This window comes from Bison bison, unplaced genomic scaffold (genome assembly GCF_000754665.1).
Source record: "Bison bison bison isolate TAMUID 2011002044 unplaced genomic scaffold, Bison_UMD1.0 scf7180017864289, whole genome shotgun sequence".
NCBI lineage: Eukaryota > Metazoa > Chordata > Mammalia > Artiodactyla > Bovidae > Bison > Bison bison.
In genome coordinates this window covers 3,495,593-3,507,048 of record NW_011494861.1, presented here as the reverse complement: position 1 = coordinate 3,507,048, position 11,456 = coordinate 3,495,593, and the positions used below count along the sequence as shown (strand labels likewise).

General features: G+C 43.6%; 1 protein-coding gene across 2 annotated transcripts in view; it reads left to right on the top strand.

The window, feature by feature from the left end:
• Positions 1 to 7,285, top strand: part of UBE4B (ubiquitination factor E4B) — a 121,493-nt gene extending 114,208 nt beyond the window's left edge. For both annotated transcript variants that reach the window (XM_010849916.1, XM_010849915.1), the window contains 3 exons: positions 5,363 to 5,537; positions 6,098 to 6,244; positions 6,568 to 7,285. In XM_010849916.1, coding sequence (XP_010848218.1) covers positions 5,363 to 5,537; positions 6,098 to 6,244; positions 6,568 to 6,629 — 384 coding nt within the window. In that variant the 3' untranslated portion in view covers positions 6,630 to 7,285. The remainder of the gene's footprint in view (positions 1 to 5,362; positions 5,538 to 6,097; positions 6,245 to 6,567) is intronic.
• The last annotated feature ends 4,171 nt before the right edge of the window (positions 7,286 to 11,456 follow it).

The window sequence follows — 11,456 nt, the reverse complement described above, 5'->3', positions numbered from 1 at the left end:
TTGTTCGTGTTGTTTTTCCAGATATTACTCACCTCTCAGGGTAACTGTCACTAGGAATTCCAGAAGGTTTGTTGTTGTTGTTGTTGTTGTTGATTTATTTATGTACTGGCTGCCCTGCACGGCATGTGGGATCTTAGTTCCCTAACCAGGGATCGATCTTGGATCTCCTGCATCCCTGCATTGGAAGCACGGCATCATAACCAGTGGACCACCAAGGAAGTCCCCTCCAGAAGGTTCTTTACTTACATATCATCTAAAGGTCAAAATAGGGAAATTGCAGGTCCTTTTTTGTGTTTTTCCAGTAAAAGCTTTATTGAGACATACGTCACATGCGTAGTAGGTACTTTTAGATATAAGCAGGAGATGTGGTCTTGACAAAGTGCCTGCAATGGAAAAAAACCACATATGTCTAAAGTAGTTTTTCTGCAAAAAAGTAGTGGTAAAGGAATAGGTTAGGTGTTTGCAGTTATTTTGAGGAGATGCTGAAATGATTCTCCCGTCTGCCACTGTATAATACTGCATATATTGAGAAATGGAAGATAAACGGTAGTCGTAGGAGGGACAGGAAATGGAAACGCTCACCATGTGAGCTCAGGGCGTCCGCCTTGGGCAGCAGGCCGACTAGAACGGGGCCTCAGCCCAGCCAGAGGTCAGGTGTGAGAAATCCCCAGGGACTCTTCCCCTCTTACAGTCAGGGACTCCAAAGGGTCATTAGCCTGCTGCCTTTTCTCCTGGTAGGTTTTACTGTGGCCGCCACAACACAAGAAGTTAGTGTAACACAAAGTTTGCAGTGTGGGTGAACACAGCATACCCAGTGAGACAGTGAAAACCAAAGGGTTGCTTCCTACTGCTTTCCTTGGTGACCAGTAAACCATCCACACTCCCTGGTAACGCCTGTGGATTTTGGTGCTGGCCTGTGGTGGCCCTCAGGTCTGCTTAAATGTCTCAATAGCCCTGTTCTTCCAGACCCTTGAAGCAACCACACAAGTGCTGGTGACACCATGGAGAGAAGAACACTTTTTAAGTGGGTTTTTTGCTGCGTTGTACAGTGTGATGTTTGTCTTGATTTTTGGACACTTTGCATTTATGTTGGCTCTAAGCCAGTGAGGGGCCTGCCAACTGGCTTGTTTTGGAAGAGAGTCTGGGTGGCAGGGAGGGGCAGAAGGATGGAAGACTGGAAGGCTCCAGGGAGGTGGTAGCACTTTGTTATCTCCTTTGGGGGCAGCGCTGTTGATTTGCTCTGCTTCCGTCTGGTGTGTCTTATTTTCCTGGGAAAACAAAAGGAAGAAGAAAGTGGCAGCCGAGCAAGAAAAGAAGCAGAGAGCCTTCCACGCATGAGAGCGGGTGGAAGACAGGTGCCCAGGACAGGTGACAGGAGACACCAGTACAAGGAGCCCTGAGCTTTACACACAGGTCTGAGCAGAGCGCCCCTGGTCAGGGTGGGAGGAAGCGGGGCGGGCAACAGGACAGCTGTGCCCAAAGCCCGGAGAGCCTGAAAGAGAGGTCCTAGCCTGATTTGGGAGCTGTGTCCAGGGCTGCATCTCCCTGTGCTTTCCGGACAGATGGATGGCAATCTGATGCTCCTGGAGCACTGTCTGTTAACACCATGTTTCATGAAAAAATGATAGTAAAGAGCCCACCTGAAATCTCACTTCTCCTATGCACTTTTTTTTTTTAATTGAGGTGAAAGTCACATAACACAAAATGCACCACGTTGAAGTGTACAATCCAGTGGCATTTACACAGGCACAGTGTTGGACAAGCATCCCCTCTCTAGTTACAGAACACCCTGTCACTCCCGTAAGAAAGTCTTGAATCCATTAAGTAGCCACTATCCCGTCTCACCCCAGCCCCTAGCAACCACTAAATGCTTTCTGTCTTTATTTTACCTATTTTTATATTTGCCTATTTGCCTCTTCTGGATATTTCATATAAATGGAATGATACAATGTATGTAACTTTTTGTGTCTGGCTTCTCTCATGTAGCGTGTCTTCAAAGTTGTTATACATGTATCAGTACCTAGTTCCTTTTCTTTTAACAGTTATTTATTTTTGGGTTTGCGGGGTCTTATGAAGACACCGGGGTCTTATGAAGACACCGGGGTCTTATGGGGCACACGGGCTCCTCTCTAGTTGTGGAGGGCAGGGGCTCCTCTCTGGTTGTGGAGGGCAGGGGCTCCTCTCTGGCTGTGGAGGGCAGCTCCTCTCTAGCTGTGGAGGGCAGCTCCTCTCTAGCTGTGGAGGGCAGGGGCTCCTCTCTGGTTGTGGAGGGCAGGGGCTCCTCTCTGGCTGTGGAGGGCAGCTCCTCCCTGGTTGTGGAGGGCAACTCCTCTCTGGCTGCGGTGCGCAGACTTCGCATCTCGGTGGCTTCTGTTGTTGTGGAACATAGTGACACGTGGACTTCTCACGTTGCAGCGCGTGGGCTATAGAGCGCAGGCTCAGTAGCTGCAACACAGGGGGCTTAGTTGCCCTGTGGCTAAGGGGTCCTGCTGGCCCGGAGATTGAACCCGTGTCTCCTGGTGGCTCAGACTGTGAAGAATCTGCCTGCAGTGTGGGAGACCAGGGTTTGATCCCTGGGTCAGGAAGATCTCCTGAAGAAGGAAATGTCTACCCACTCTAGTATTCTGGCCTGGAGAATTCCATGGACAGAGGAGCCTGGTGGGTTACAGTTCATGGGGCTGCAAAGCAATCAGACAAAGCATTTGTATAAATACCTATTTTCAATTCTTTGGGATATACTTAGGAGTAGAATTTCTGAGTCATATGGTAATTCTGTGTTTAACAGTTCCACAAGCCCACAAGTAGTGTACGAGGGTTCTAATTTCTCCACATCCTCACCAACACTTGCTATTTTATGGTGTTTTTGTTTTGTTTTGTTTTTAATAGACACCCTAGTGGGAGTGAAGTGGTATTTCACTGTAGTTTTGATTTGCATTTCCCTAATGACAAGTGCTTGTTGGCCATTTGTGTATCTTTTTTGGAGAACTGTATATTCAAATCCTTCATCCATTATTTTCCCCCTTAGCTGCACCAAGTGGCTTGTTAGATCTTAGTTCATGGACCAGGGATTGAACGCAGGCCCTCGGTAGTGAAAGCATGGAGTCCTAAACACTTGACCACCAGGAAATTCCCCTTTATCCATTTTTGAAATCGGATCCTTTCTGTTTTGTTCTTTATATATTCTGTGTGAGTTCTTTAATACTTTCTGGATACTAGACCTACATCAGATACATAATTTGCAGATATTTTTATGTCTAATTTTGTATTCATTCTGTACGATCCTTGATGTCAAGGACAACATCTTTGCTTCCTCTCCAGTCCCATCCACGCTGAACTTGAAGCAGCAGCTCAGTAATCTATATTTGTTTGATTAATTGATGCTGCTGCTCTTTGACACTGAATGCCATGTCCCCTTATCATAAGTGCCCTTTGATTTCTGATAATGTTTATCCACTGCTGTGTCTTAGAAGTTGACTCTATAGCAGGCACAAATCAGTCAGTTAAAAACTCAAATCATCTTTTTTGCGGGGGTGCCATGTGTCATGTGGGATCATAGTTCCCTGACCAGGGATTATACCCATATACCCTACATGCGGAGCACAGAGGGTTTAATCACTGTATTGCCAGGAAAATCCAAAATTTCTTCTGAGAAATAAGAGTGGGTGATGTTTTCGAGAACACCAGCTGGACGGAGGCATTCAAGGTGAATCATCACAGTGGTGTGGACAGCAGCAGCCACGCTGTGCATTTTTGCCTTTTCAGCATCTGACTATGAACTTCTGGCCGTTTATTTCCCTGTGACGTGAACATCACTCAGTTGTGTCCGATTGTTTGCGACCCCATGGACTGTAGAGTCCATGGAATTCTCCACGCCAGAATACTGGAGTGGGTAGCTGTTCCCTTCTCCAGTGGATCTTCCTAACCCAGAAATCAAACTGGGGTCTCCTGCATTGCTGGCAGATTCTTTACTAATTGAGCTATCAAGGAAGCCCTAGGGGATGGGGATGGTGGCTTATCTGGCTCATAGTAAGTAGATACAAAATAAAGTATCTGTTGAACTAAAGTAGTAATTTAGTTTCAGAAACTACAACTATTATTGCTAGGCCCAGGCAAAAAGAAAAACACTTCGTTCTTTGCTCTTTTCCCACATGGATTGAATAAGGAACATGGGTGTGTATGGAGAGAGAATGAGTATGTGCACTTATTTAGAAACTGAAGTTTAAAAAAGTATAGAAGGAAGACTGAGGACTTTGAATACAGCATTCTGAGAAAACGCAAGTACTAAGATGAATTTATCCCACAGATGTATGTTCTTGTGAATCCTCGTTTAGAAATCACAGGTCACTGATTTAATCATTCCCCGCCTATCTTTGTGTCACTAAAGTGGCATGTGGCCAGTGTAAATGCCAAATATGATATACTTTGCTCTTTTGAAATGGCAGTGATTGATATAAATTAGGCATCTGTAGAGTAGGTGTTGCTACCGGCATTTTACACCCAAAGAGACTGGGGCTAAGGAGAGTTAGAGCCTTGCCTAAAACCACACAGTGGGTAGATGGTGAAGCCAGGTTTGAAGTCCAGGGTCGCCTGGATCTGTGGTGGGGCTTACCCTGCTGGTCATCCCTCCCACTCTCACAGGCGTAATCCCTGTCTGCTCCCATCAGCCGAGCCTCTTGACATATAATAGCATTAAACTAAAAGATCTTAAAGAAGCATCAAAGAATGGGAGAAAGCTCCTGTTGATTATGAACTCTGTTTGGGTTGATTTCACATGTTTACTTTTAGGGAAAAGAACTGAACTATCTACCTCCTCTTGCAGGGTATTGGGTCTCTGTGTGCTGTGCATAGTCCTTCAGTTATGTCCAACTCTTTGCGACCCGTGAACTGTAGCCCACCAGGCTCCTCTGTCCATGGGGATTCTTCAGGCAAGAACACTGGAGTGGGTTGCCATGCCTTCCTCCAGGGGATCTTCCCAGCCCCAGGGATCAAACTGAGGTCTCCCACACTGCAGGCGGATTCTTTACCATCTGAGTGCCTTACGAAGACTGAACTAGACTAGATTTCCTTTTCTTTTTAATATTAAAATTTTAAGAGAAATGCATGTCTGCTGTAAAAGTAATTAAAATTTTTTTTAATTCCTCTCATTTGCCTCAGTCCTAAAGCCGCTTCCAAAAGTAATGACCTTGTACAGTTTGGTTTGGATTAGCCCGGTCTTTATGTATTTATAGCCATGTCAAAGTATACTTATATATACTTATAATTTTAGGGCTTTTTTAGAAAACAGAGCCTACTTTGGATATTTTCTTTAGGTTTCTTTTTTCCATTTATATTTACATCTCACGTTGTCTTTCCTCGTTTGCAGAGATCCTACAGCAAAGAGTTGTTTGAAGAAGTTATTTCAAAAATGCGGAAGGCAGGAATCAAATCCACCATAGCGATAGAGAAGTTCAAGCTTTTGGCTGAGAAAGTAGAGGAGATTGTGGCTAAGAATGCACGGGCAGAGATTGACTATAGTGATGCCCCAGACGAGTTCAGAGGTGAGTGGACCCACTTTTCTTATACCAAATTCTTTGATTTAACCTGAAACCTATAACATTAGAAGATGTTCTGTGTTCTCCTTGCTCTTTGAGACTCTTGGTCTGAAATTAAAATTACCATTGCCTAATTTTAGTTCATATTATAAATGACAAGGGGAAAAAATCCTTAGCCTGATTTCAAACCAGATAAAAGCCCTGAAAATTCTAAGGTCAGCCTTGCCTTTGCAGGCAGGGATTTGTATGTCCCAAGGATTATGAGGAGTACTAAGAGGAAGGGTTGATTCTAGCCTGCCGCCTTCACTGCTTGCTGCTGTGTCTGTCTTACTGTCTTTTTTCCTCCAATTTTTCCTCTCAGTAGCTGACAAAAGGGTACTTTGCTCTCTGCAAAAGGCCAAGTGTGTGATTTATCTAATGCTGATTTCCTTCTAAACCTCGGGGCCTGGTCTGGGCCATTTGGTTGCTGCTCTATTTTTCACTGATAGGAGGGACTTTGTTTTGTATTCTTTTTCAGTTGTAGGCGCTATTGTTTGATTAGAATTTGCTTTGCTTTGTCTCTGTAGACCCTCTAATGGACACCCTAATGACTGACCCCGTGCGACTGCCCTCCGGCACCATCATGGACCGCTCCATCATCCTGCGACACTTGCTGAACTCCCCCACGGACCCCTTCAACCGACAGACGCTGACAGAGAGCATGCTGGAACCAGGTAGAGGAGGGCAGAGCTTGAGCCGCAGTGCCTGCACCTGTCCTGAGCAGTGGGGCCAAAAATCCTGTATCAGAGAGTAACCAAAAGGGGGAAATTTAACAAATCCAGACACTCCATGGTTTCTGACACTTTGTAACAGAAAAGACACAAAACATTCTTTGCTCTTTTTCGCTATAGAATTCCAGTCTTTACTGTTCATGTCCTCTTTGTCAGTCTTCGGTTCCATGAGGGTATAAATGGCCCTTTCTTTATAGTGAACTGCAGGCATCATCTCTCAGGAAAAGCCCATCCAGGGCATTAATTCTTTCCTTTTCTTTTCTCAGTGCCAGAACTGAAAGAACAGATTCACGCCTGGATGAGAGAGAAACAGAACAGTGATCACTAAACCACCCTACCTGCCCACCTTCTGCTGGAAACAGCCAGGGCCAGCGAGGCAAACCGGAGCGATGGTGCACATGCTGTTCAAACATTGGAGGCAAAATACACCATGAGCCCACCCAGAGCGACCAGACGGTGGAGACCTGAAGGGACGTGAACAAGAGGAGGAGCCCAATTCCTGTACATATATTTAAGTGACAAACGTGGTCAAAAGCTTGAAGGACACACTTGATGATTGCTTGTGTAATAGAGCACGTCCTTCATATGTCACAGTTTGGGGCTTTTGCAGCAGAAGTCTTTTAGTGATGATGACACATGGGTCTGGGCAGCATCCCTTTCATCTTCCCCCCGCCCCCCCACTAAATCCAATATCCGTTGATTTTGATTGTGATTAGAGAACCTTGGACATTTTGCTGCTAAAGAATCTCCCCCCTCCTACCCTCTTCCTGATCCTACTTGCACTGCTGTGGATTTTTTTTTTAAGTGAAGCAAAAACAAAAATAAACTCCTTTCCTTGGCCCTCCAAACATATATTCTGTGAGATAACTGTGCCTGCAACAAGTGTTAATCCCGGGATCGTATTTTTATATCATATTCACGTATTTGTTTTTTTAATTGGTGTTAGATGACATGATTAATAAAAGAGGCAAGATATTTTCAGAATTTGAATTTTAGTTTTTATTTTTTTTTTCTTTTGAAATGTCCCTTAATTTTTTTTTTTTCCTAATTATTCTAAACAAAATGAAGAGTATCTTATTGCTCTGGTCCTTGTAGTAAGCCCACTATCAGGAATCTGAGGAACAGCTGCAGCAAAGGAAGCATTTAAGTGTATCAGGATTTCATGTCTTATGGTTTGGGTGTTGGGGGGTTGGGTTTTTCTTTTAATGCTCTGTGACATTTCTAAATCTTTACAGTTATTCTATGAGGGTAAATAAATTCCTCAACCCTGAGTCTCTGAGTTCAAGGCAGGGTTGTTTGTATGGATGTGTCCTGTGGGGCTTGGCCTTACCAAAGCAAAAAAGGGTGCGAGAAATGTGGAAGTATGTCTGCTTGTAAAACACACACACACAGACACACACACCCACACACGCACACATAAACATGAAAGACTTTTTGTATTACTGCTCCGCACTTACCATACTTGAATTCTTGAATTTCCTTTGGGGTAAAAGAGGATTTTGAAACCATAAAGTGTTTTGAAAAAATGAATTCTACAAAACATACTTTCTTTTCCTTTTTCTCCCCCTGCCACTCCACAGACAGTGTCCTCTGTTCAATTCCTAATGCAAACTCCAATAAATGGTGATACACATTCAGAAGGAATCTTCTTTGAGTCTCTTCTTTTTGTGGAAAACAAAGGGGTGGGTGAAGAGCAAGAGCCAAATGTGTTCACATGTGGTGCACGGTCTCTACCAGAGCCAGTTGCTATTTTTAAAAGAAACCCCTCCCGCGTGTCAGTCTCGGTGCTCCAGTTGGTTCTTCTGTCACTGTTTGCTTGTTCGAGCGGGTTGACTTTGCAGTGTTCAGTGTCTTTGGTTCTCAGGTGGTTGCTCTATTGCAAATATCTTTTCACTGACCTCTGAAATTTTTCTCCTGTGCTAACCATCTCATGAACATTATCTTAGGCACTGCAGTTGATAAAACTTTGCCTAACAGCTTGTGAAATAAGAGAAAGCGTTTCTGCAAAATTTGCTATGTGCCAAGCTCTGCCAAAGCCTGTATGTTGATGGATTCGTTTTCTAAGATGATACTCTCATCTTTGTTTTTTTCCAGCAGATCAAAGTGAGGGATGTGGAGGGATTAGGTCATTTGCCAAATGTCACCTGTTCAGTTAGAAGAGCAGGTGTCCTGGCTCCAAAGTCCTTGGCGCACCCTCCACCCACCCCCGTGTATTTACACCCCCAGTGTATTTAAAAGCAGAGACATCACTTGCCAACAAAGGTCTGTATAATCAAAGGGATGGTTTTTCCAGTAGTCATGTATGATGTGAGAGTTGGATTGTAAAGAAGGCTGAATGCCAAAGAATTGATGCTTTTGAATTGTGCTGGAGAAGATTCGTGAGAGTTCCTTGGACAATATGAAGATTGAACCAGTCAATCCTAAAGGAAATCAACCCGGAATATTCACTGCAAGGACTGATGCTGAAGCTTAAGATCCAGTACTTTGGCTACCTGATGTGAAGAGCCGACTCATTAGAAAAGACCCTAATGTTCGGAAAGATTAAAGTCAGGAGGAGAAGGAAGTGACACAGGATGAGATGGTTGGATGTCATAACCAACTGAATGATCATGAATTTGAGCAAACTGGGAGTTAGTGAAGGACAGGGAAGCCTGGTGTGCTACAGTCTATAGGGTCACAAAGATTCGGACACGACGGAGTGACTAAACAACAATTGTCCTTATAACAACAACAATTCTATCGTGTGAAATGGCTTCTCACATCCCTCTGATGATATTAGTGGTGGCTTTTGGAATTTTGTATTACTGTGTAGTTTCTCTTCCAAGTTCCTTTGGCTTTTGTTTTTCTGTTGTTTTTTGTTTGTTTTGTTTTTTAATATTTATTTGGCACTGCCAGGTCTTAGTTGCAGCATGTGAGATCTAGTTCCCTGAGCAGGGATCAAACCCGGACCTCCTGCATTGGGAGGGTACAGTCTTAGCCACCGCATCACCAGGGAAGTCTCCCTTTGGCCTTTGTTTAATCTTTTTTATGTTACAGGATTTCCTCAAAAACATAATGCTGTTTACCTATCTGTATTAATAGAGTGGACTAAGAATCTGGGTTAACTTTTTGTATGCCATTTGGTAGAGCTTCTTCAATAGTAGTGCTCACATTTCTTAAGCTTTGCCGGGGTTTGCAGCATAAATCATCCCCTTCTGGGTTTTCCTTTGGGGTTAGGTTTCATCTTGCTTTGGTTTGTTAAAGTTGTTCATCACTTCTTTTATTTTGGCCGTGCTGTGTGGAGCGTGCGGGATCTTAGTTCCCTGACCGGGGATGTAACCCGCCCCTGCAATGGAAGCGTGGAGTCTTAACCCCGGACCACCAGGGAAGTCCTTGTAGCCACTGTTCTACCACTTTGGGACCAAATCAACTTTTTCTAAAAAACAGATTCACATTAACAATTTCAGACAATATGTATAAAAGAAAGCCAAAATCACCCATAATCCCACCATACAGACGATTCTGGTTTTTTACCAAGTTTGTATACACTTATGCCTATACAATTATGATGCATATTGACTTCTGTGTCAATTCTGTTTCTCCATCTCATGAATGTGTGCTGATTGTCTTCTCTCCACCCAGATGATAAACTCCTGAGCGGTGCAGGTTCTGTCATGTTATCTGCATGCCCCACTTGCTCACTCCCCATGAATGTAATACAGTGCTGCCTTACCCATTCAGATGTATTCATCATTTTGAAAATTCAGAATTCGGAGGTTTCAAGGAGCTTCTATTGGATACAGCATGTCTCCCGCCTGCACTGTCTGTAGAAGGAGGATGTTTGAGATTTCTGTCTTTAGTGTAAAGGTTGCTATTTTATAGAAACTTGGGATTGACTTTATTCTGTTCATTATAGATATTAAATTACAAAATATTTAAAATGTATCAATAGGTCTTGGCTTACAAGGAAGCAGGCCAAATAGGAAGGAGGACTTGAGAATCAGATGAACAGAAGAGACATGATCCTAAAGAAAAAGATAATTAAAATAACTTCTTACTCCTTTTGTGACTCACTCCTGTGGGTTTCTAAAAGGAGGAGCTGATAGAATATCTTTTGGAGAAAATAGGCAAGCATGTTACTTTGTTCACATTTTGTAACCTTTGGGTTTGGTGAAATAGTACACTTCACAGCATTGTTACTGAAGTGCTAAGAAAGATAAATAGGCCCTATTTATGCATTGATTTTTGGCTGCACTGGGTCATTACCATTGCCGCACTGGCTAAAGTTTCTCTAGTAGAGAGTGAGTGAGAGCTACTCTCTCATTAAGTAGTTCACGGGCTTCACATTACTGTGGCTTCTCTTGTTGCAGAGCACAGGCTCTAGAGTGTGCAAGCTTCCGTAATTGCAGCATGGAGGCTCAGTCTGGCGCACGGAGCTTAGTTGCCATGCAGCAAATTGGATCTTCCCAGATCGGATCAAATCCGTGTCCCTTGCATCGGCAGGTGAATTCTTAACCACCGAACCACAAGGGGAGTCCCTATAGGTAAGCTTGTTTTGGGGGGTTTTTAATTTTAGTTGGAGGATGATTCCTTTACAATATTGTGATGGTTTTTGCCATACATCAGTATGAATTGGCCATAGGTATACACATATCCCCTCCGTCCTTATCTCCCTTCCCTCCTCCCTCCAGGCTGTCACAGAGCACTGGCCTTGGGTACCCTGCATCATACATCAAACTTTCACTGGCTATCTATTTTACATATAGTGATGTATATGTTTCATTGAAGGAAACAGCCATAGTATGAACCTGATGATTGGATCAGCTGGCATTGGGCTGAAGGAATCCCCCTTGGTTGGTAAATAATGTGCATTTTATGATCATGTTCTGTGTACAAGCCACCCTCATATATATTAACTCCTTAAATCACCAACAGTTGTATAAAGGGACAGGGAACTGTTGTATGAATCAAGGCTATCTGGGCTTCCGGGTCTGATCCCTTCACCACTCCTGTATGGCAGTACAGTGGTCCATCAGTATTTTTAGGGGTTTGGTTTCAGGACCCCCGCAGATACCACAGTCTGCACATGCTCAAGTTCTTATATAAAATGTCGTAGTGTTTGCTTATAATTTCCACATGTACTTTAAACCATCTCTAAATTACTTACAATATCTAA